The following is a 26,426-nucleotide window of genomic DNA, read 5'->3' on the forward strand; positions in this document are numbered from 1 at the left end:
TATTTTATTAATCGCTTTTTATCGATCGGCTGTAAACTTTACGATCATTATCCGCTAAACTACTATTAAAACTTTTTTATTTAGGACACATTTCATTATTCCTTTTTTATCCCCCGATATAATCGAATGAATCGATCAAAGGCAGTGCGACGTAACAACGATCGAAACGAATCCTTTTGTTACTTCCTTAACGTTTCCTTAACCACAATAAAATAACTTCTTCGTCGCGTTGTACAATATATTCTCGGTCATTTAAGTGGAATTCTTTCCGAAACGAAAGGAAATTCAAGTCCTATGGTACTACGACAAAGACTAGAAAAGTATAACGGAGAGTCTCGAAATCGAGCGAAATCTCGAAGGATCGAGGTAAAAGTACAATTTCATAAACCTACGTTCCAAACGACATTTCCACGAGCTCTCTTTCTCTTTATCCTTTCTTCTTACCTTTCCTAGCGAGGTAAAAGTTTCCGAGGAACGATTGTAAAATCGTAACTTCCTTCTCTCGTCATTAAGCTTCGTAGATTCTACCAAAGACGACGGTGACCTTCCGAGTAGCCCCTCGGAAAATCTCTCTCTCTCGCTGCCCACTCATCGATCCTTTGGAGAAATTAGGCCAACAACCGGTGACGTAATCCCATAGCTCTACGTTATTTCTCGCTTTGGACTAATTATTCGTTCGAAAAGACTTTTCGTCTTTTCAAGTCTCTCGAATCCTCACCCGCTTCCATCACCTTTCGTCCGTCACCTTTCTCTCCTTCGATTATGAACTTTCCGAATTATAAACGTTCCTTCGTCTCCTCCGTCATTCCGTGTTCCGACACGTCACGTGCGTGAAATTGTTAGTCCTGCCAATCTGCTTTGGATATTTTCATCGTCGACAAAGGACTAAAAAGAGTAAAGAAAGAAGTAGAGAGAGAGAGAGAGAGAGAGAGAGAGAGAGAGAGAGAGAGAGAGAGAGAGGATGGTCCTAGCTCCTGAGAGACGGACCTGAATTCCCGTCACGGAAACGAGGTCGACGTATTCCCGACACGGAAGCCAAAGGTAACGATGTCTTTGCGGAGAATGGGTATCGACGTGATATCACACGTGATTCCACGTATATTCCGTGCGCTAGGGTTCTTCGCATCTCCTACCATTTCTTCTTCATAACCGTAAAAAGTTGGAAAGTATCGATCGTTGCGATGTATTGACCATTGAGCGATCGAAGATGCCAGTTCTACTCTCGTTCTTAATAAAAAGGACACGTTTCACTTTGCTCGCGTGAACGAGCAAATTATTCTCCGTCCGTATCGGGCCAACACTCCGAATTATGCAAATAATAATCGGGAAGGTAGATAGGTAGGTAGGTAGGAAGGAAGGTGGGTAAGTAGTTAGGTAGGCTACGGGTTGGAATGAAGGAGTACGCGGTAATGGCTCGTAAGTAGCGAAATAACGGCTTCCTCTATCTGGATTGTCAAAAGTTACAGGCCGCCTACGTTCGCGAAGGCGCGCTTTCACGAGACACGACTTACATCGGTAATGAGCGCCGACTTAACGCGAAGAAACGGTCAAATTGTTCGATACTTCCCATTTCTGCTTCTTTTCCAGATCACATTCTCCCTGGATAATGATCGTATTTTTCATACGAAACGTTAACCGTTTCGATTTCAAACTATGTGAATCTTTCAAATCGTTTCATCGTGACCGATTTCTTTACTCTAGTGAAGAAATCATCTCCTATCTGTTTCCCGAATTATTTTCATTCGATAAAATCGCAAAAAGAACGTTCGATATACTCGTTTCCATGGAAACCTTCGCGAACATCTTTTTTACAGAATTTTTCAGCGGATTCGCATTTCAACGACAACCCCCTTTAAAAATTGATCACATTTATTGCCACTTTTTCCGCGCATGTTTTTCAAAGATGGCCATGCGAAGTTAGACGATGGAAGACGCCTTGTAAAAAAAACAACGTATCAATCCGTAGGATAACAATAGGTCAAAGGTCGAAATTATTTTCGTAAAGGAAAGGAGAGAGCAGCCCTCGCGAGGGTTGTGCTCACGGCGCAGTGCGTCAAAGGTACGGCAAAGATGATTGCGAGTTTGCGTTGACGTTCTTCTATCACCTCCCTATTTGCTATATATTTTTTCTTACAGTCTATAGTCGTTAAAAAGCCTCCTTCGTATAGGAATCATCTTAAGGGCTTTCCAAACTCTTTCACCCTTGTGATCTTTCTACCCTCGAAACATAAATTCCAAAGTGATCGAGAGATTTCGAGGAACGTTCGAGGAATCGTCGAACGTTGTAAGCCCTCGAAAGTCGTTTCGGTGCCGGAGTGATACATCGTGCGAAAAAGTTGGAACACAGAGGAAAGAAAGGGGAGAGAGAGAGAGTGAGTCGATCGAAGGGTTCATCATCGGGCTGGAATCATGGTCCGTTCGTGGACAGGAACAAGGTAACGTACTTATTGCAAAAGTGTTGCGATAATCCTTCGGCGATGTTCGACCCGGTCTGCATTTACCCTCGACCGCCGACCTCTTAATCCCTCGAAAAGCCATTTTTCTCTTTCCACTGTTCTCTCGCCCTTCGTATAAATGTACAAGGATATACCGACGTCTTTACGTTTCTGAGCTTAAGGCCAAGATTGCGAACATTACGCAACGTTTCTTTCATTCCCCAATGATTTCGCTAATGATGATCGCATATTTTTAATTTTTTCTTTTTCAATATTAAATTCAGGAAAATATTAGATTCGAAGAAAGGGGATACACGGAGAGAAAGTTGTAATTCTCTCGCATAATCGCAAAGATAGCGTTGTAACATATCTTTCGAATGAGATTTCCTTTTGTAGAAAACTCATTTGAATATTTTTCAAGTGAAATCGTAGCGTATCTTACGCGGTCGATAAGTAAGCTGGCCGGATTCATAAGAAAAAGTCCGCTTTGATCGAACGATACACATTTCTCTTCGGAAATAAATGCTTTCATCGTTTTCTCCAAAGAGATATCGCCTTCTCGATAACGTCGCACACGTTAAACGCGTTTTCTTGTGTTCTCAATACTCGAGAAAGCATTCTCTATACGTCGGGATCGATTAAACGCTTTTACGGACCCTCTATGAGAATAGCAGGACATTTTCTGCGAATGAATTGTGTCGCACATGTCGCTGATCATAGAATTATGTCAAAGACGTTACCTTCTTAAAACAGATTATCGAATAGAACGACCAAGAGAGTTTCCGAGAGACTGAGAAAGCTTTGGGTGTTTTAAATCTACATAATTGATCGTTTCTTATGTGAGCTTCGCGCCAAGAAATGCCGAATCTCTTATATCGTCGAACAAACCAATTAACCTTCTTGTTATTTATCTTGAAATAAGTTTGTCCTTTTTTTCTTCTTTCAATATTTTTCGTAATTTCTCTCTCTCTCTCTCTCTCTCTCTGTCTCTTTGACTAGTCGTTTGGCAGCATATCAAAGCATATACTCTCGTTTACATATTCTAAATCGTCTTAGCAATTACGTCATTAGATCTATACAGTTCAATTAAGCCGACCACCCTATCCTTCCCTTCATCCGCTCCTATTCCCTTCTCTTTCTCATCCACATTCTCTTGCTGCCACCGCCAACGCCAACGACGATAACGAGGAAAACGAGGAGGAGGCTCGAATTAGGAGCTCGAGGATTTAATTGCGTCGGCGCACACCAACTCGAACTCAGATAGCATCGGTACGATGAAGGCATTTTGCCGCGAATTACGGTGCATCGTCTCGCGCTATTCTCGTCTTTCGAGCGTACACTCGAGCATACGCTGGACGTACTCGAGCGACTCAACGATGCTTTTCAATAAAAACGGAAAAGTATAATTCACGCGGCATAAGGCTTTGAAAATATCTGAAAATGATGAAATCATTTTTCTCTTCCATAAATTATTCGGTAAAATTTATGATTTCGAAGATCGGTAGGTACTTAGGTAGAGAACGTGCGAGAGAGAGAGAGAGAGAGAGACAGGGAAAACTTGATAACAATGCGTTATCGCGTTATTCCGAGCTACGCAAATAGTTTGCCCGCGTTTAATACGTGAAGACACAAAGCACGAGAACGCTTTCTGCGTTGCGTCGACTAGCTGGCTTTCAGGGACTAGCCACTTGACTCTCGACACGCTCTAAGCACATTTTAGTTTAGCGGTCGAATATTAGAACGCTGCAGTAGAGAACACCTCGCTGGCAATGGAGGCTGCATTGCTCCGAGTGAAACGATCAAATAATAATGTCGGTTAGTAGACGTTGAATGTCACGCAACTGAGTTATAATGTAAATCGACGGAAACGAATGGAATTTTAAATAATATTACAGAGGAAACGGTTAATCATTAATTATTCGAATGATATTAACGAGAATATTTCGAAGGGATTCTTCGTGTGCGTTTTTCAACGAAAAAGTTCCGTTTAAAGCGGTTAATTGATCTCGCTATAAGCTGATCGAAAAAAAAGAAAAATAATTTATAAAATTCGTCGAAAGGTGAACATTTGAAGCGATCGACGTCTAACCGATCGTATAACAGACCATGTAGAAACGAAGAGTCAGTAAGAGTAACTCGTAGAAGTATCGACGGTAGAGTATATGTACATAGAACAGTGCAGAGTCCATTCCCCCGGTTCGGTGCTAACGACAGTGGTATTCTCCGTCGACCCTTTCCTTTCTCCCCGACTCTTCCTCTGACCCACCGTCAGTGGTGTGCAACCCTAGCGTGCGCCATCGGCGCCTCTACTCTCGACGGCGCCCCGGGTCGTAATTAGTTTGTGGCTTCAGACCGGTCTCTGTCAACCTTCTACTCATTCACGATAAAAGGAGAGACGATGCTGTCGGCCTGGCTGGCAGCCTAGCTACCCCACGTTAGTCTAGTATATCCCAGAATAGGACTCGGAGTCGACGATGCTGCCAATGACGTAGAAAACAAGACTCGTCGATGTCGAATGACGACTACCAGCTGAGACGAGTCGGTTAAGAGATAATATTAAGGAATATCAAATGAAGATTAATTTGATTAAAAGAATAACAAAATAGAGAAGAAATTAATAAATGACGACTGATAAGAATGACATAAGAATGTCAACTAAATTATATATCCACTTTCCGGTTATAAATATCCGTGGCAAAAATGAATTTGCCACGGTTATTGACATCTTTTAGAAGTTTATCGCCCCGACGAAGCTCCAGACCTTATGAAAATCTGATCAAACCGCATTTATATACCGGGATCGAACGAATCTCGAGTTCAGGCCGTATCCACATAGTCGACGTATGACGGTAATTATCGAGGTACGTTCCTTCCAGAGTAAAAATATATTTACGTCTTTTTTTCTTTCTTTTTCTTCTTTTTCTTTTCTACCGATAACTCTTTTCTCTTTTATCTCGAGCACTAGCTCGTCACGAATAAGAAAGAAATAAGACAAAGAAGAATAAGGTAATGGAACGTTAAAGGAACGTAGATCGAAGAGAAGTATCGTCGAATATCGGCCAGTGTCCCATGAGAGAGCGAATAAATTGATTCCGAAATGCAGCGTCTGTTATCCGAGAGCTCTTCCTTTAGTTTTCTTCCATTTGCTCTGCCACGAAAGAAGTTGGCAGGAAGGGAGTTCGCAAACGATTACCCTCCGCCTCCTTGAACTCTCTCTCTCTCTCTCTCTCTTCTAGAGGCAACAGAAACGACATGGAACGTTCTGACTGAATAGACCATACGACGCGGTTGCCTTCTTCGAAAGGGACTACGGTAGCTGGGGCTCGTCAAGCTCCGTATTCTCTCCTTTTCTCTTACTTTCCATCTCTCCTTCTCTTCGTACCTCCCACTGACACCGAGCATAGTGGCGAAACTTTCTCGAGAGTGGCTACTCAGAGGAGGAAGAGAAGGAGATGGAAAGAAAGATGTGTATGTGTATGTGTGTAAGAGGTATACGAAGATGAAGAGAGTACGGAGGAAGAACGAGATGCTGGAGATGGAGCTAGTTCTAGTGCTACCGGTGCCAGTGGTACGAGCTTATATTCATGGAGACAGCGCCAGATGTGCAGTAACGGTGCTTGGACGTTGAACGTCCCTCTCTCTGCTTCCAAAACGATATTTCTCCTACCTCGGACACGTTTATCGTTCCTCGTGTCGCGCTGCACCAGTAAAGAAGAACCACGTTCCGGCACGTAGTTTTCTCTCTCTCTCTCTCTTGAGTGCTCTTTCTATCCTCCTGTCTCTCTCCTCCCGATTCGTAACCTCGCAGAAATTCTTCGAATTTGACCGCGACGAAAGAATTCTTCGCCTTTGCAGCACGACTACAGATTGGATTTTAATTAATCAATTTCGTCGTTCAATAAAAAGCTAATAAAAGAAACAATGAAAAACAGTGTATCCACGTTCACTTTTTTGATCTCGTTGTACACATCTACGAGTCGTACGTTTCTTATATGGCCCGTCGTAAGAAAGATCACCTTTGCAAATATTCCCTTCGTATCTCGAAACGTTGAAAAGATTTTTCTTCTCAATTATGACCGTTTCTATTCAACAGGTAGCTCTATCCGTAAACTTATAATCTTTTTTGAAATATGATTTCAAGTTAGATCGATGCTAACTGATTCGAAGAATACAAGTTTCATAAGTAAATTTAGAAAAGCAGATTACATCTCATGCGTTATTAATATTAATGCTTCCATCACCCGGATCGCGTTCGTACAGAGAAGTTGTAATCAAAATTCATTTAAATGCAGGAGAAACGGCTAAGCTGAAATTATTAGCGAGTTTTAGTATTAAAGGACTCTGGATAAATTGTGAATGCGATCTAATGCGATAGAGATTAATTCTAGTTGAAATTAATTTTGCAAAAATCCGTTCTCCGCTTACAAAGCGGATCACAAATTTTGAAAGTTCGATTTTCGTTCGAGCAAATTCGTTTCGGATGTTCTCACCTCTCATCAAATACTACGTGTGTATGTATATATATATATATATATATATATATATACACGTATAATAGAGAAAAGCTCCCACGTTATGTTTCGTTTCGTAAAAGAAACTCTATATATTTTCGCAAAGGAAAATCTACCGGGGAGATTTTCGTACGTTCGCTTTGAAATCGAGCAAAATATAAATTCTCTTAGGGTGAATCGAATGCAGTTCATTGAAATGATTCACTTTCGTCGAACTGTTACTACACTCTTTATAGAATGCGTTCCCTCGAGAATGCGAACATATGAAACGCGAAATCTTCCCGAATCTCATTTCATTTTGCTATATAGCTTCTCGTATTCCCACTGTATCTATGTACCTACGTACGTACGTATTAAACGTGTCTCTTCCGTTTTCCTTATCAAGATTCTTCCCCGTGGATTTATTTCCAAATACAAAGAAAGCAGTGGAATAGGTTAGGTGCTTTTTCAAGAAAGAAAACTTCAAATCTTTTCTCCGAGATAGGAGAAATACGAAAGAAGGAGAAAAAATTTTCCTCGAAGAGTAAGGGACGCCGTAAAATTCATCATCTCGGACGTTGTCATAGATCAAGCGTTCTCGTACCGCATTGAGAAACCTAATCGATTAAACGTTATTAACATTATTGTCTACCAAGACGCATTTTGAATTTTATCAACTCGATGGACGTTAAGCCTAATGATGGCCATCGTCTTTCCTCATTTCCCAACTTTTATAGAAACAAGGAAGAATTTATGTTTGTCGATATCCAATTCCATTTACCAAATAGAAACGCGTAAAATGCTGTTTGCGTTTATTATGTCAGACACGTATCGAATATTCCTTTCGAATGATCATTTCTATCACGTACGTCGTATCAGGGATATGAGAGAGGTAAGATCGAAGAACACGTCGAAAGTAAGAAACACGTGTAAAGTGTCCTGCAAATATAATTTGTTTCTTCCCTCGATTCGAGGGTAGCTTTTTTATCTTCTTCTTCGAAAGATCTCTTTGAGAGTGCGGTAGTTACCTACCAGTTGCATTTACCCACGCATTTAATCGACATTTGAAAATCTATCGAAATAAATTACAACATTCTGTCCCATCGATTCATTGAACATTTATATCGAAGTAAGTAAATAATAAAGTGCTTTCTGAAAAATTGTCAAACCTTAAACGATCAATCGTCCTATATCCTTTGATCGTCGATCAAATGTCTTTCTAGAAGCAAACTATTTATTGACCTTTCCTGTAAAATTCTCGATGTTGTCAGGGAGATCGAAGTGGTGAATCAACCGTGGAGCTTGCAAACGAGAAAGTTAGCTCCTTGAACGAACGCAACGCAGCCCCCGTGGCAGTACTCTACGCTCGCTTTCCTAGTGCTCCTCCTTTCTCTCCCTCTCTCACTATCTTTCTTACTTTCTCTTCTTGTATTTCTCTTTGTACTTGTCTTCCTTTCAGGGAAAACGTGCCAGTCGTAGTTGTACGGCTCGAGTTAGATCGAGTTTATCGCCCTTCGTTGCGTTTGGTCGTAAACAAGCCGACCAAATTTTCCAAGTATATATTAGAAAAGGAGGAAGAGAGAAACGAAAAATGAGGAACGTTAACGATCACGAAGAAAAGCAACCTTTTTTCCTTGTAAAAAGCACTCTCTCTTTCTTATCTCTTATAACGCTGCTTTTGTAGACAAAGATGGAAAATTCATATTTTTCCTTCGATACATCGACCGTCGTCAAACTTGATTTTAAGTATGATGACTTCCATTTCCATCGGCATACCTGGAAAATCGACTAGTACTGTTCCGTATTTTCTACGCCGCTATTATTCATGCTGTCTGTAAAGTAAGCAAGGAGGATGGCGTGTTTTCACGCTTTGTTTGTTCGTCGTATCTCGACGAGCAATCGGATGGAACGAACAAACGTGCTTCTCCCGAATGAAAACAACTTAAATTTCCCTGGGGTATCCCGTCGCGTTTAATAATTTTGCTGTATATCGATATATCGCGTTGTATCGTTCTTTACCGTTCGATTTCTTTACCATTTCGAAAGAAAATCGGCGAGTCTTTACGCGTTAGTTACTATCACATTGGATTTCTGCAAATGACGCTTCTTACCGAAGTGAAATACTTGAAGTAATAATTATATAAAACGTTTTCTCTTTCTCTGCCTATCTCCCCCCTCCTCTCTCTCTCCCCTCGTTGCAATTTCCCTTTGTGGAAGTCGTTTCATGAATTTTCTTTGTACATTTTTCTCTCGTCAAAAGAATGCGCTTTAAAAACGTCAGCGTCACCGAATATAACAATGATACTTTGACAATATTTTTATTTACTCACCGTGACAGCTTTTTTATATTCTATCGTAAAAATTTCCAGCGTGCCAATAAAAGAAAAGAAGAAAACGAATACCTAAAGTGCGTCTCTCTGAAAAAGCCCAGCTGCCACGACAACTGCGGCAATCGAGGATTAAAAACGTGCCATTTTTAAAGCGGAATTCTTGTTATTACATCGGGCAGGATGACTTATTGTATCGTGCTAACATCGCGCGTTCGGTCGTCGGGCAAGTTTTAACGAGAATCGCGATGTATTTTCCGAAGTGCTGGCCGTAAAGCGGTGGAAGTGCCTGTAGCCAGGTGGGGGAAATTGCAGTACTAGCAATTTGCGAATATTATCCAGGAGAAAGACAGAGAGGGGGGGAGAGAGAGAGAGAGAGAGCAAAGACGTTTGGCAACGAAAAAGAGAAAACATTCTTTCGAATTACAGGCGACGAGGACTACGTTTGCCGGCCGGACGAAATTGTATTATCAGAAAATTGCTCGTACCTCCTTTTTCTCCTTGGCGAGGCGCAATGACTTTCCCTGTGCTAATAATGAATTTACGTTGATAGATCAAACCGTGTAACAATTTAACATATAAAGTGACTCTATTATCTATCGAATGCTTTTTATTATTTTATCCTGTACCTAGGTGCATTTGAACTAGAGAGACATTTATAATGTTTCTTTTATTTGTGAAAAACTTGTCGACGTAGAAATGCGCCTCATTTTCGACGCGTTCATTCTTCGTCGATTATCCTTGGACGTTCTCTCGTCCGACTCGGAGCCTCTTTTATGGGCGTACTTTCACGATTTAAATTCGCTAGAGAATTCCACGAAAAAATATTTTCTAAAGAGAAAAGGGCAATAGAGACTATTGCGAAACTTTAAATTTCCTGAAACGTATTCGAGAGAAAGCATGGAGAGAAAGCGACAAAGAAGCTGCGAGTCAAATTTCTTTAAAATTTCTCGGATTTTCCAAGAAGAAGGCAACTGTCAAAGTATAAAAGGCGAACGCATCTAAAGTCGATCTGGCTATCAGTCGGAGAGACATTTCTCTCCTTTGCGAAAATAAAAGTATCTTACGTAACAGAATCTTTGTCGCTCTTTCTTCTATTCCCTTCGTCTCTCTCGCTTACATTTCATTCGCACTCTGTCCCTTTGGACAATAAAGATTCGATGAATGAAACGCTGACGCGACTTCTTGATTAGATTAAACGAACTTCAAGTAGAAGAGTTTAAATATAGTCAGACGTAAATTTTCAAGAAGTAGGATTTGTTGAAATAAATCATTTTTATTCGATACCGATTATTCGAGCTTATTGTTTGCGACGATGCGAGAATTTGGACAAGGAAACACGAGAAACATCGAAGCTCGATTGTAATAAAATTCACCGCTTCTTTGAATGAATTTTTTATTAACTATATATCTTTCGCGTTCGTGGAACTTTATAATAAAAAATAGGAAAGAATAGAAAGAAAAAAAATCAAAGATGTCTGTCGAGCTTTAGTAATCGTTAAAAGATTTCTCTCTCTTTTTCTCTAGAGTATCGTGAAGGTCGCGCTTCGTCGATGAAATACTTGAAAACAACTCTGAGAAACACGCTTACGTGTCCGTAACAGTGTTGTTTGTACGACTTTTAATTTTCCGTTTCTCTTTTTCAAGACATACGGCGGGTATTCTCATGCCGTAGAAAATAAACCTCGAAAAGTTTTCTAATTTTCACGAGCACTTCCTTTGATTCCACGATTCGTGCTCGAAGGAATGAACGACCGAAACTGAAACTAAATTGTGTGAAAAGGAAGGGAGTAAAAAAGGGTCGGTAATATTCATTCGACGCAACATGCATTCTTCGATCTGCAACGCGTATATGGAATCCGTATGTAAATGCACATGTAGGAGTTCCGCTCGCGTATCTATGAATATGCATTGTAAAACGTTTCAAAGGTGGCTTTCGAGCGCGCGTTTCAACGCTTCTTATTAATTTTTCCCTTTCTTCTTTGCGATCGTTTACCATAAAAAGAAAAAGAAAAAAAATGCGAATATAGGTACCTATGTGATATGTCACGTATAATACGAGCTTAAGATAAAGGAGAGAGACAAGTCACGAAACGAATATTCGAGGATGATGCGAGCATTGAAAAATAATTTTATCCAGGACCCATCCAAGGCCCTGTTGAATTTATTTAATAACGTTCGTCACGTCAATCGATCTATCGTGGAGCTTAAGGCAAAGCCTCGGCCGAAGTGGAGTCGGTGCTCTTTGGGATTTATAGCATTATCGAGCATAGGTTTCGCGGCTTTCGAACGCACGCTAGATAAACGAGAGACGGAGATAGAGAGAAAGAGGGAACATAGGCGGTCTCCTTGAGGGAACGGAGCCTTATCCCGATTCTTCTTATACTCCACTTAACGATGCTCGTCGACTCTATTGGTTCTCTTTGAATTTCGATAACGTTCGAGAAATATGTCTAATAAATTCTAAGATGGTTTGAGAAGAATGTAAAAATCCGGAGCTATGTAGTCATCGCCTTTAAAACTGACTCTACTCTAAATCATTATTGCAAATTCTTAATGATTTTCAAATTAATTTTAAGAGGCACAAGCTCTCTCTCTCTCTCTCGCGTGCGCGCGCGGGAATGTAAGCGCGTGAAAATTTCAACGCATCACATGTTCCTCGTACTCAAGTGAATTTCTTTGGTGAATAGACCGGAAACAAGAAACCAGTGAAACTTTTTCTATGGATAATATTCCATCTCTTTTAAAGAAGACATCTATGTCCGGACCCATGGCTCCTTTTTATTAAACGAATGCCAATTTTATCGGAATATCGAGCGTCCGATGGTATGTCCTCGAAGAATCTTTGTACCTTTTCTCCAAGGATACGTGCGTTCCGGCATGATGCACTCCTTCCAGTGAAATTTCGCTTCTCTTTCTTTCCGTGATTTTCTGTCTTCGAGATAGGAATAGAACGGAAAAGGGAGCACCGTAAAGATGCGCGTCTTTTCTTTTCGTTGACTCTCTTTGGTGCAGTATCTCGCGATCATTTTATCGGCAACGCGAACGATTTTCAGCGAAACGCGATTCGTCCTTGTAATCAGCTGACAGGTGGATTCGAGAGCTCGGCAAACCGCAAAGAAAGAAAGAGAAAGAGAGGGAAAACGGCCTTTGTCCTCTTTTCCGCGACCAATTTGTCTTCCAGCAGGACACGCCTTTTAATTTAACGAGTGCCACTTTCATCGGAATATCGATGCTGAATCGCGTTTTATTGCTTCAACCCGAACGACGCCCACGTTCATTCGTTTCTCCTTCTCTCTCTTCGTTTGGAGCCTTTCACTCTCCCTCTCTCTCTCTCTCTCTCTCTCTCTATATATATATATATATATATATATATATATATATATATGTATGTATATATGTATGTATATATATATAGATATAGATAAATACATATATATGTATATTGACCCTTTTCCTTTAACGAGATTGCATTCGATCAACGATCGACCAAAAAGCGACCTTTTCCACTCGATAACAGGAAAAAACTGTAAAAGCGCGATCTCGAGAGCACGATCGCGTGCGTTTTTACGCTCGATATTTTTATCAATTGAACTACTTTGTCCTTTGAGCCGCGTCGCTCGAGTACTTTCTCTCTCTCTCTCTCTCTCTCTCTCTGTTTCTCCCCCTCTTCGTCGTTTCGAGTTAATCTCATGAACGGACGGACGAAGATCAATTTTTCTCCGAGTAGATAGCGGAACCAGGAAATGATTTACATACGAATGAAAGGATTCGTGTTACGCGTCGGTGTGTATATGAATAAATTTCTCCATGCTCGCGTTTGTCCTATTCCCTTCCATTCTACCGTGAAGAATCAATATTTATCGATAGGCGGATAAGGATAAGGACTCGCTTTACGTAAATCGCTTTTAAAAGGATGCCCTTTATCGGGCGCGCGAGCGCTTTATCTTTCCGTACCACGTGTAGAATAGTGTTCGCTCATCGAGCGCAATCTTACGGACAAGTCGACCGAGTCGAACGTCCAAGTTAATCCATGAAATTTATTTCTCGGCTCTTTTAGCGACAAATTCCTTTATTCTCTCTTTGTCCTTGATGGCATAGCCCCAAAGATCTACGATCGAAGATTTACGAGTTTTTCGATATTTCTTTTTCATATATAATCGATTGTAAATAAATAACTTTGGGTATTATTTTGGAAAAAAAATCGTACGTATTCTTTGAACGTAAGACGATCGCTTGAGATTTATCCTACGACCTATCGATAGAGTATCGGCTTGTCCGAGAGAAAAGGGATTGGGAATTTGCCCTTTGCTCTTTTACCCGGCAAATCGACTCTCTCCATAAGCGGATGGTAGATACTTGTGTGAGAGAGAGGTTCCTCTGCGACCTGGTTTCGAGGACGAGGAAGGCGTTATAAAGGGGACCTAAGGATCGGCCGTAATTAATTCGTCGACGCAATGATGTCCGTCTTTCGTAGGTAAAGCCGAGAGAGAACCGATCCGTCCCCTTTCTCATCCCTCGCACCCTCTTTCTATCTCATCCCTTCCAACTCCGTCCCTCTCCCTCTCTTGGTCCAACTCCTTCTCATCCACCTTCTTTTTCTCTCTTTCCCTCACGGACCATCGGCAAAGTTCGTTCGTAGAGTTTAAGCAGGGCTCGCTATCGACCTGACGAGCAACCTCGGCGTCTGCGTCGACGTGTGCGTCGCGCAGACGCCCCAACACGGTCCGGGTTCTCCAATCGATTTCAGATTTTACAGCATAACGAGGCCGACTGCTGCCCAAAAATTCCTCTACACGCATCCTCCCTTTCACCGTTCTTCTCTCACTCTCGCACCTCATCCGAATTACCCGATCGACGATAATATTCTTTTCGAGATACGAAATCGCGGTCGTTAGATTCCCTTCCTCCATCCCCCTTTCTCAGTTCCTCCGATATAAATCTACTTCATGAGAAGCTATCGTCGTATTTGGATTTACGTGCGATCGATGTTCGATCACGATCGTCAAAACCGATAAAAATGGCAGATATTTGAAGTCGTAGGACGTCCTATCCGTCGAGGATGTACATCTTATCTCTACGGAAGTATTACTCGTTTCTTATCTTGAAATCGAAAAATTGCTACTTTTATATGGCTTATGCGAAAGAAGATTCTTATTAGCATCCGATCGATTTCTCGGTCATAGACCGAGAATTCTTTAGGTTAACGAAGCCAGGCGTCTTGACAAAGAGATCTCTTTCTCCTCTTATCGTTTCTTTACAAAGATGAAATCTAGAGCTAGTTTTTCTTCGATCGAAACTAAGGTCGTAGAAATGTGAAACGTTTATTAAAACAAATCCTATATCCTTTATTATTCAACGTTCCTTCACAACGAACAAATCTTTGTCGTTTTCGTCGATGAAAAAAAGAAGGGAAATAGAGCAGGCCGATTTTTTCAAATAAAACGTTAATTTTTATTGGCTTCCTGGCGTAGGTGGTCGATCCCAAAGGATCGAATGCTCTGCCGAACGAGGGCCGAATGAAAATTCAATTCGATTCGATTAGTGGAAGCAAAGAGAACACTCGTAGCCGTGCCAGGAATTCTCAAACGAGTGATTCTTTTCTCCAAATTTTTAGCAAATCGTTAAAAATCTTTTTCCTTTTTTTTTCTTTTCTCGAATAAAGCGCGTACGTATGCACAAACGTACATGGATGAACGTACATGAAACGGGATTATAACGTGGACAGCCAATTTGAGATAAACGAACGATTTGCTAAAGACTTTTCTCGTGTCCATTTTGTCTCGTGTATCCAATGGAAACGCATCGAGATGGATGAAACGAAAGAGGTTTGAGTAGCGCCGAGGGTGGTGTCGGCTCGTGAAAAAGGAAGACGAGGAATTTTCGTGATCCGTCGTCCTTTTATACGGGCGTCGTCGCGCGAAGAAACCGATGCCGACGGTAAATAAATGGTCTGCCGTGTCGGTGAATTATCGTCCGTAAGCGTCTAAAGAAGAAGGTAAATAAAAACGAATAAGCGAGACTACGATCCGATGACAAAGCGGCCGATTCTGTCGTCGTCCTTCTTATGCTCCTCCTCCTCCTCCTCTTTCTCGTTTCGAGGATCTATGTGAAAAAGAAAAGAGGAAAAGGAGGAAGCAAGAAAAAAAGACGAAAAGAAAAAGAACGAGTAAAGTTCTACGAAAGGAGTGGAATTAAAAGTGGACTTTTACATGGCACTTAAATGCTTTTAAAATTGCAACTGTAAATATATTTGTAAGTTTCTTTGAAAGACCACAAACGACCAAAGGCCATCGGTCGTTTGCTCTTTTTCTTATCAAAACTTTCTTCCTCCTCTTTGAATTCTCGAACACGGACCGGGTTCTCCCGTCAAATTAAATCGTACTATTTTGGATAGGAAAACACGTAAAGCTCGTCGTATTTATATTTGGATTCCATTAGAGAGGAACGACCGACCATCGGATTACTTGGCTAGAAGCAAAGAGTTCCTCTAATGTATTCCACGAATCGCGTAATTATCTACCAATGTTCGAAAGAATAGGAATATTGAAGGGATTCCGTTAGTGTCGGTCTATTATTACCGTGTCGGATCTATCTAGGATTATCCAGGTCGGATGGACGTAACTCTCTTTACGACGTCATTAAGGTCGATAAACCGATACGTAATACCGTACTTTTCATCTTTCCTTCTACCGTTTAATTTACTACCTATCAACTTTGCGAAGAAGCCTTAAATTCGAAACCTCCTTTCTCTCCTGTCTGACCGTTTAAACGATACTCGATACCAAACTTTCAAAGTGGTCGCGGATCAAATTCCTCGATCGAAAAGTTCGATCGGTCAGAGAGAAAAGAGGTACGAGTCGTCGGCGAGAGAATGCATACGTCGTTAAATCGAAAAGGACGAACCGCAAACCGTCGATGCTACCGCATTATGCACGGTTGGCAATAAGCGTTGAGCGTTTACATATCGGATCGACTATAATTTACAAAGCCCACGTTCGCTTTGATCTGCGAGCGACGTCGACACTTCATCGAACCATTCGTATTAGTGTACGAACGAAAGAGAAAGAGCTAAATGGATGGATGGATGGATGGATGGATGGATGGATGGATGGATGGATGGATAGATACATAGTTAGATAGATAGATAGAGAGTGAGAGAGAGGGAGGGAGGGAGGGAGAACGAAGAGCCAATCCGGCGTAGCGACTCGTATTGCAAATTGGGTTAAATCTGAAATCTTGGTAGTCCTGTTCATCCTCTCCCTGCCTTCCAACCCGAACAGCGAATCGGTAGAACGAGCGAGAGCCATCGATTATTCGTGCGTGTGCGGTTCGCTCTTTGAAGCGTAGAGAAGCTGAACCGAGGTCAGGGCTGATTTGAAAAAAATATCGTCTACTCTGATACGAACACGAGAATCGAATTCCGCTTATCGTTCATTCCAGGAGAAAAGATCGTTTGCTTTCTACGTTGTTTGATTTGGGTAATAGCGAACACGTACGAGAAAGTGCACCCTATACTAGATTATTTATTATGTTTTCCACAGACGTACCTTAGCCGCTGAGAAACAGTCTCGTCCCTTCTGTTTACGAGAATACCCTCGTCCACCGTTTACGGTTAGCGTACGCTCACAGATACTATACTTATCGGCGTGTAAAGCGGTCGAAAAGGTCACTCCTTCTCGACTAACGAGAGTAACTATTACACGGACGCGAGTAGGTAATCGTCTATGAAACATTTTCTACTTTTTGTTGTCCGTCGAATGGAGTATAAAAGAAAAAGAAAGAGGAAAATAAACCGATTCGAAAGAGAATATTTCTACTTATATTCTACGTAGAAACGATCGTGAAAAATATAAGAGAAAAAGTAGAAAAGATGGCGCGTGTACTCGATAAAAAGAGAAATTTTTTGGATGGGATTTATCTTCCCCCGATTGTCCGTGAATTCGAACGACTAAATCACGCGAATTTCATTTCTGTCCGGCTCGAGAACATTACCGTTCGTTTCTACGGTTCTGTGAGCGAGAAACGTTTCCCGGTCCCTTCGTCTCCGGTCATCGCCACTGATATCGGCCGTTTTTCTTCTCGGCAAACTGCCTTCTCTTCGTTCCAGTGGGACGATGGCGTAAACCTGGCGGACACCCTTAATTGCCTTTCCCCGAAAAGCTGCTGGTGCTTCCAACGAAAGCTAAAAAATTCTTCCCACGCGATCTCTTAAAGCACTGCGAGAAAATCCCTTGCCTTTCTCTTACGAGGACTTATATTCTCCTGTACCGTTGACACCCTCGGCTCTCGAGTTCTATTAAAGTATACGATCCTGCTGCTCGTGTGTCGAAATAAAAAGGTAAAGTCATATTTTTGTCTTTTTTTCTTTTTTTCTTTTTCTTTTACTTTCAATCGGCTCCAAATTAATGAATCTCTTTTTACTACGCTTGTCCATAACGTTGGTAATCATCGTTTTTCTTTTTTAAATTACAAACACAAGTATACAGGACGAACTTATTCTTACTTGTAAATTTTCTTGATACGAAACGAAACGTTAATTAGTACCAATACGTTTGGTCTTTAGTAAAAAAATTCTTGGAGAGTTCCTTTTGAAATAGTAGTTTTCTCTATCTCTCTTTATCGAGAAAAAGTCTTTGCTTGCTTACAACAGTCGTATGCTCTGTATCAGAAAATCTTGGTAATACGATTCCTAACGAAGTCGATTCAAAGGGATGAGCGTATGTTGTAGGACGTGCGATTGACAGGAAATTAGTTCTCGACTATCATCGTCAAATTACGGAAATCAATCCGCATCGCTTGTCATCGTACGTTCGATACTAGGCAAACGAGAATTGGAAATGATGATAGAACATAGACGCGAACGACACACGGATTTCAAACGACAAAGTTCCCAAAGCGAAGCGGATTCCTGTAAGTATCGAATTCTCGAATCGTCCGTCGTGACTTCCCAATTCAGCGTTTGATCGACTTGTGCCGTAAGGACGACAAACTCCGTATATACGTCGGTAAGGAAAGGTAAACTCGCCGGAGAGAATAACGATATATCTATGTATAAAAATAAAGGAAAACATAAATGGGTCATTGTGATTATCGTTATCGTTACTACTTTGAGACTCGTGTAAGTAACGAAAGAAACTAACGTAGGAAGAGGATGGAAAAATCGTAGGGGAACGAGTTATTAGATCCCGCTTCATTCTTGGATAGCGCTAACGATCGAACGAGGTAAGTGGAACACGCAGCATAATGGCATGCCTGTGTAATTTGATCCTTCTTTACAGATATAAGGTAGATACTTATTATTTACTGTCAGGTATGCTGTACATAATATTTCATTTGCCTTACAAATATTATATAAAATTACAGTCGATCACGGAGGATAGCCCCTCGTACACACACCGTCTCGGAGGACGCACACGTATAATCCACACGGGCGCGCGCGAGGGAACACGCAAAATATACTTTTAAGCGGCCACACGCATATTGTACAAGTGAAAGAACGTTGTACCTGGCTCACGGATTAAGTCGGTAAACCTTCTGATTAAAGTAACATACATACATATACGACGATGCCTATGGGTATCTTTCTCTTCGTCTCTTCGTTTGTGTGTGAAAATACGTGTATGTTTGTGTATTGTTAACGAGCGTGCTCGAACACGGCCGTTCCTCTTGGTTACCCTTCTAATCTCCCTCGTTCTTTAACGGTCTTCCTCTCTCAAACCCAAGATTCCAAGTAGATTGATCTTTCTCGACGCCTAGTGCCTTCGATCGCGAGTCAGGAAGCAAGTGACAAGGAAGGAAGGAAGGAAGGAATAAGAAAATGAAAATAAAGTAGGAAGAATCTCTCTTCAAGCGACGTCTACTTGGACTTCTTTCCTTATCGCTTATTTATTTTCTCTCTCGCTTTCTCTTTCTCCCTCTTTAGAAATGGTCAAATCTAGAAATACAACTCGTAACTCGAAAAAATAAGAAAAAGTGTGCGATAAGCTTTCTCTTCTCTTATTTTCTAGAGCTATGATACTTATTGTTAGTTGAACGTCGAGCTAACGTGTAACCACTACCAATGCCGGCGTTAACGGGGAGTAGCAAGATGAGGTGGTAAAAAAGAAAAAAGAAAAAAAAAAGAAAAGAAGAGAAAAAAGGAAAAGACAGGAAAAAAACGAATGTTCTACGTCGTCACGCTTCGATCGTCCATGACGTCCTTCCCGCTATGTCCCTCCGCAAACTCCGGTAAACCCTGTCGGCCCATTTCACGGTTCTTTGCTCGCGAGATTCACGGTGATTAGGGTGCGAACGTGCGGTCAAATGTAAAAAAAATAAAAAAAAAAAAAAAAGAACATGCTGCCTCCTCATTGAAAAGACGTACGAAAAGTGACGTGGAATGGAGAAAGAAAAAAAAGAGATCCGAGATCCTCGACGACTTTACGATTGTTTCACGACTGGAGAAGAAATAATTGAAATTGTTGAATGAAAAATTGCACTTTTATGAAAAAATAAAAATATAATATTATTCTTTCTAGATAGCACTAGTTTATTAAAAAATGAGAGAGAGAGAGAGAAAGAGAGAGTACAAAAACGGACGAGAAAGGATCGGATTCGTCGAGGAGGAAAAAAAAAAGAAAGTCGGTATATACATAGCATACATATACATAAAGGTTAAGGCTAATTCTAAGGCGATCGTGAAGAGGCTTTTTCCTCTAGGTCCTTTTTCTCGCATCTCAGCCTCGCTTCCCGATTAAAAGTCTATAATCTCTTTCGTCTAACTCCTCCCACGTCTCGAGCCTCTCCACACAAGAGCGCACTCGAGTCTAACGAAAAATCCCTCGGAGCACACGCTCGGATAAACAGCCGATACGCGCACGCGCCCTATTCCTCTCTCTGGGTGTCTTGAGTGCGTGTGTGTTTACATGTGTACCATTTGTATGGACGATATATTATATATATATATGTGTGTATATATATATATATATGTATATATATATATATATATATATACATGCTTGGACTTGTCGGAAGTATGTATATATATAAATATATAAATTCTTTTATCACCTATTTATTTACTCTTGCAATACACAATTCTCGCGAAAAACTTACACAATTGCCATTCATTATCCTTTCTCTCCACTCTCGTACAGCAAGACACAAGCATTTCTTTCTCTCCAAAAAAATAACAGATAAATATACATATATATATATATATATATATATATATATACACACCATATAAATATATATATATATATGTATATATATACATATCGTATAAATATATATATATATATATATATGTATATATACTATATACTATATTTATATATTCATATATGCATATATAAATATAATTTTGTACACGATGTTCCCGAGGATCGCGACGAACTTGCGAACGACAGTCAAAAATTCCTTCAATCGAGGACAAACGACGACAAGATTCTTGGACGAAATTCCTTATTTGTACGTATGCAGTTTTGTTCTAATCAATTCTTTTATTCTACGATCATTATACCGACGTTTAAAAAGCATAGAGTTCGATCGCGAAGATCGGGAACAGTCTGTCCATAATCAGTGCTTATATTTATGCCAAGACACGAACGGGAAGAGCATTAATATCGCGATGTTTTAATGTTATTAATAAATTCCGCTAACTTACTCGTTCATCCCATCACGATCGATCTCTCTTTTCTTTTTTTATTTTCTTCAGGAACCTTCATTGGCCTTAATCACTTTGTTCTATTCCTTAACGATACGATTTCTCATTTTTGACGATCGCGAGTACAGAAAAGAAAATTTTTCGCGAATAGTCAAGATCATCGAAGTATATTGATTCTTTTTTTCTTTTATTTTTCATTCGAAAGAAAGAAAAAAGAAAGAAAGAGAAAGAGAGAGAGAGAGAGAGAGAGAGAGAGAGAGAGAGAGAGAGAGAGAGAGAGAGAGAGAGAGAGAGAGAGAGAGAGAGAGTGAAAGAGAGCGATAGAGAGAGACGTTTGGGAGCGGCAGCAGCAAACATCATATCGTTTCCTATATTTGTAATAAGCGTATTTCGAAAATTCGGCCACGTAGAGCATTACATAGTTTTTTATTCGTTCGATAACGATGCTTGCTGCAATTTTGATTCTCGTCATAAGTAGACGATAAGGACAACGCAGACCGCCACACCGTCTCATAATTTTACGTTTCCGATAACGAACGCAAACCGTGGCCCGATGGTACGCGTCGTGAACGGATACGCTCGGAAGAAAGGATATATATATATATATATATATATATATACACGTATATATATATATGTGTATATATATATATACCGTGATCGTGATATATCGGATGATATTGTCATGAAAGTGTTTCATATTCTTTACACATATGTACGTAGGTACAACAATAATTGAAACCCCGACTTTTGTTGGAGCACGAAACGTAGAGCCGTGTGTATTAGCGATTTGTTTTTTTACTACTGCTACTATGTAAAAATGCGATAAAATGCATTGCTCGTTTTCTTTTTTAATAGGCTTCCTCTATCTAATATTGAAAAATATCGCTGCAAAGAAAAAAAAAGACAAGAAAGTTGAAATGTAATAAACGCGTGTAGGCTCGATATTCCTTCGCTCTGATCGTCGGGGTATTAAGAAATCTTGCCGTCAAACTTTAATATCGTCGTCCATTCGATTCTCGTTCATGTTTTCCTCATTGACAGGCTATCAAAACAGACAGGTTCTTGACGATCGTGTATAGCATTTTACACGGTAGAAGCGTATGCATACACGTATCGATATCTCTTACCAATTAATTTATACTTATTTCTTATCGTTCGATAATAGAATACGACTAAACAACAGTTCGGTCACAAATCTAGGCGATAAAGATTTTATGAAATTACGAAGAATAAATTTCTATCGATCTCGAGGGAGGAAGGATATTGTTACGATAGCTATAGGCGTTTGCGAAACTTTAAGTATAACAACCTGATCTTTCGAAATGCAATGGGAAGACTAGCCGAAACGAAACAAAACAACCTGTAAGTGTTCACCTTTTGTCAGAAATATACGATGTGAACGATAAAGATTTTTGTCTGTCTTTGTCTTCGCGTGCGTGTATGTGTGTGTGTGTGTACGTTTTATGTAAATTCTTTCCAAGAGATACAATACTATGTACATTGAAAAATCAACAATAACATTGCAACTATTCGCACAAAAGACGGTTTATATTATATTCCTTCGACCGAATCGAGATCCACTATACGATTGCAACGAATTATGACTTCGGTTTCGCTCGAAACATAACGAATTGCATTTTGCCGAGTGCTATAGCACGATGTCATGGCTTGTAGAATAAAACACAACGTAAAACGTTTAAACACAACTCAACATTCCATAATCTTTAACATTACATCGCGATAACTCGACTATATCTCCTCCTCTCTTTTATATTTCTAAAACTCACCGTGCGTGAAAAGTAAGGGATTAGAAGAAGCGCGTATTAAAAAAGAAAAGAAAGGAAGGTAAAGAAAAAGAAAGATAAGAAAAGGAAAATAAAAAAAATAGGAAAAGGAAGAAAGGATAAAACGATCGGTCGTATAAAACTCTCGGTTCGATAACCAGATGTTAAAAAAAGAAAAAAGAAAGAAAAAAGATAATAATAATAAAATAAAAATAAAAAGAAAAAAAAAAAAAAGAAAAAAAAATGAAGAGAACGAACGTAATATAAATGATATTTTGACGAGTCGGAAGAAAAGTAGACTTTGAAAGAACGAAAACGGCATATTTTCTAAATCTTCCACTTAATTCTATATTACTGGGATAAAAGCCGCGTACGTTTTAGTCACTAATCGAGCCGACCGAATTACGCGAAATAAATGTCATTTTCTGTTTGATTTGATCTTTGTCACTGATCGAAACATAAAAAGTACGTCCTTATGGTGGTACGACCGCAGACGTTGGAAGACATGAGAAAAGATCGAGGAACGTGCAAACGTTTCAATTTCTATTCGACAAATAATAGATCTAAAGTAGGAATATGTATTTTTGTTAAACGCAGAAGAAAATAGTATTAATTCGAAAACAGATTTAATTTATTTTCGATAACGAGGCCTGGCATGTGCTAAAATAGAATTGAGATCATCGCTGGCTTTATCTACATATTCGACGAGAAAAAAAAATAGGAAATCTTTATATTAACGTTATAGTACGTCTTTTCATTCGTTTCCTCGATCTTTCTAATTAGCAAGAAACTTGGACAAACTGGCACGAGGAACGTACGAGAGCGTAAAAGGAATAGGACTTTGACTCCGAATGCGATTAAAAAGGAATACGAGCAAAATGAGGCGAGAAAATGAATAAAAAGCGCGCTTGGGCCAACGAAGAAACTAGGCGATAAAAACGAAACTAAAATGACATGCTATAAATCTCGAGTAAAAAAAAGCCTACTTAGTTCTGCCCGCACGAAATTTTTCTATTTTATATACACATATATATATATATATATACATATATATATATATATATATATATATATATATATATATATGTATATATGTGTATGTGTGTGTGTTTGTGCGCGCGCGCACGTGTGTGTATGTATGTATATACATAAGTACTCATACGTAAGATAATTCGAGATGCGCGGTACAGATATATACGTCTATGTCGGATGCGTCTGTGTATGAAATCGTCGCACGGAAAAGAACATAACTAAAAAAAAGAAAAAAGAAAAAAAAAAAAACTAATCGCAACGAATTAAAAAATCGGCAAGCCCGATATATTATTTATATATCGACGTTTTACCAGCTACGATGAATATCGACAGTAGAAATATAACCTTGGTAACGTCTCTCGTAACTTTAACAATAATAACAGACTAATATGAGATAGTCATATGATATAATATATACAAGTTATATTTTGGTTTTCCATGTTCTTTCGTATCTTCTCTGCTTTAAAGTCTTTCCGCTTAGATCTAGCAATTTGATAACTCGTTGTTCTCAGCCGAGCAGAAGATATCGCCGAAACAACGAGAGCTCTTTTTCGAGGAAAGAAACGAGCAGTCCTCTCTCCTCCTCTTTGTCATTCGATCATGGAGCCTAGGCTAATGTCGTCGCTCTGTTCGATCGATCGACTTTTAATCGATTCTCTTTGAATTTCTCCGATTGTCAAAGAATGTATAACAAAATTCCTGATTATGGTCATGACGATAATCAGGACAGGGAGAGTCTCATTTAATTCTTATCGAGCGGAACTCCTTACCAAGGTATAAAATCGAAAAGTATTCGAATGCCCGTGAGAGATAAAGAGTACGAATGATTTCCAACTAACGATGCGTTCGTTACATCGATATAATGAAATAAAAATGAAGAAAAAAAAAAAGGAAGTATTTGTGGTGTGGTTGAAGATGAGCTCTCGAAAGAGAGGCGATTTACCAGAGGCTAACAGTCTTCGGTGAAAGGAATGTATCCCAGGAAAGGAGTATAGTTTTTACAGCGCGATATTAGGTCGACGTCGCGATATATAAAATCGCCACGCCGAAGCGAGCTACTAAATAAAATTTGACGAAACGTTTTATCACGAAACGATGGAAGTAAGCGACGACCCAAATTACCGGCTTGAGATCCTAAAGGGTTGACAAATTACTAGACCTATTTAAAAGTCGTTTTAACTAGCGAATAAAATAACTCGGCGTCTTTCGTATGAGACCAGAATTGGCGGCCGTCGAGCGGCTGTCGAGCGACCGTAGCTAGCGACGGAACCATGCGAAGCTTGCCATGCTGCTACACTTTTTTATCGTCCGAGTTTCACGGACAACATGTTGCCTGTGGACGACTGTGGTCATACCATCACCATGTCCTCGTCGACGCTTATAATAGTGGGAAAAGCGTTGTCCGCTGAGCTTTGCCTCTGTATGGGTTTCTTTCGTACCAGACCGTCTACGAGAAATAGAAAATAACGTTCTTAGAAGTAATGTTAAAGATTTGTAGGCAATTTCAAAGGAATTTATACGTTTTACGGTATGACTGTCGTCATATCGTATCGTAGGTCGTTTATATTCGCGATTGCGTAGGATAGAAACACGGCTAAAATCCTAAGTAGTGATACTTTAAAGTAGAGACAAACGTACCGGCGGAAGGTGGAAGCAAATCGTCGAGAGATCCGTCGTCCAAATCCGTTGCTGAGAGAAGGAGATCGTCGTCCGAAGAAGCACGGGTTAAGCTCGGCAACGTGGACGTCAATAAAGCCTTCTCCTTTTGGATCTCCTGTATGTGATCAACGAGCAACGCTTCCTCCTCGTCTCCTCGATCTCTCTCCCTATCGACACCCCCGCTTCGTGCCGTGATATTCGGCGTCGCTACGTTCAATTCCTCCGGGCTAAATATCTTGGAGGACCTTAAGCTCGAGAGTCGATGGGTCGCCGTGTGGCATGCGGATTCCAAAGTATTTATGTCGGCTAAAGTTGCTCTTACGACTCGCAATTTCTCTTGGACGATCGTTTCGACGCAGCGGGTCTGTCTGCCCACATCTTGAAGCGAATCTTGTGCCGGTAGGGTTCGACTCGTTCTCAATATACACGGGGCGAAAACGATCGCCAAGGCGGACGGTGACATTCGATTGTCCACTTCGTGCAAGGCCACTCTCGCCAGATGTACGATCAATCGTTCCATCAGATCGAAATTCGGCTTCGGCAATTTCTTCAGAATTGCAAAGAGCGTGCTGATTCTATCGTGTGGGTCCGTCAAATTTGCGGCGTGAAGGAAATCGTCGTAATATTCGAAAGTCAATAGAGGCTCCGGCATATCTCGAAAGAAGCTCTTCAAAACGGCTGCTAGAACGTGCACCTGATAATTCTCAAAGTCCACCTTCTCCAAATCGCCCTCGTCCATTTTAACTTTGAGCTCTCGTACTTTCGAACTTACTCCGCTCTTTCTGTATATACCCTCAGTGTATAATCCGTGCATCTCTATAGTCGTGATCAATCGATCGACTACCAGCGGTACTTTGCCGTCGCCGCAGTCCAATTTGTACAACGGAACGCCGAAAACTCTACGCGAATTAGCTTCGAGCATGGACGCTTCCTTTCCGCACTCGGGCGTTGCTTTCGTGTAACACTTCTTGTGACACGTCAGCTTGCAATCTGTTTGATGAGAAAAAGAAAAAAAGAAGAAGTGGTAGGTAAATACGATTGACAAA

General features: G+C 40.3%; 1 protein-coding gene and 1 long non-coding RNA gene across 10 annotated transcripts in view; one reads left to right on the plus strand and one right to left on the minus strand.

Moving 5' to 3' along the window:
* LOC124433011 lies at window positions 1-22,942 on the plus strand. Its single transcript, XR_006944413.1, has 2 exons — window positions 1-2,435; window positions 18,619-22,942. It is a non-coding gene; the product is annotated as an uncharacterized LOC124433011 (long non-coding RNA).
* The window catches only part of LOC124433005 (unconventional myosin-IXa-like), a 19,953-nt gene continuing 12,023 nt past the window's right edge, over window positions 18,497-26,426 (minus strand). For all 9 annotated transcript variants that reach the window (XM_046982475.1, XM_046982476.1, XM_046982477.1 and 6 more), the window contains 2 exons: window positions 25,360-26,370; window positions 18,497-25,168 (listed from right to left, as the gene is read on the minus strand). In XM_046982475.1, coding sequence (XP_046838431.1) covers window positions 25,071-25,168; window positions 25,360-26,370 — 1,109 coding nt within the window. In that variant the 3' untranslated portion in view covers window positions 18,497-25,070. The remainder of the gene's footprint in view (window positions 25,169-25,359; window positions 26,371-26,426) is intronic.

The sequence above is a fragment of the Vespa crabro genome, chromosome 2, assembly GCF_910589235.1.
Source record: "Vespa crabro chromosome 2, iyVesCrab1.2, whole genome shotgun sequence".
Classification (NCBI taxonomy): Eukaryota; Metazoa; Arthropoda; class Insecta; order Hymenoptera; family Vespidae; genus Vespa; species Vespa crabro.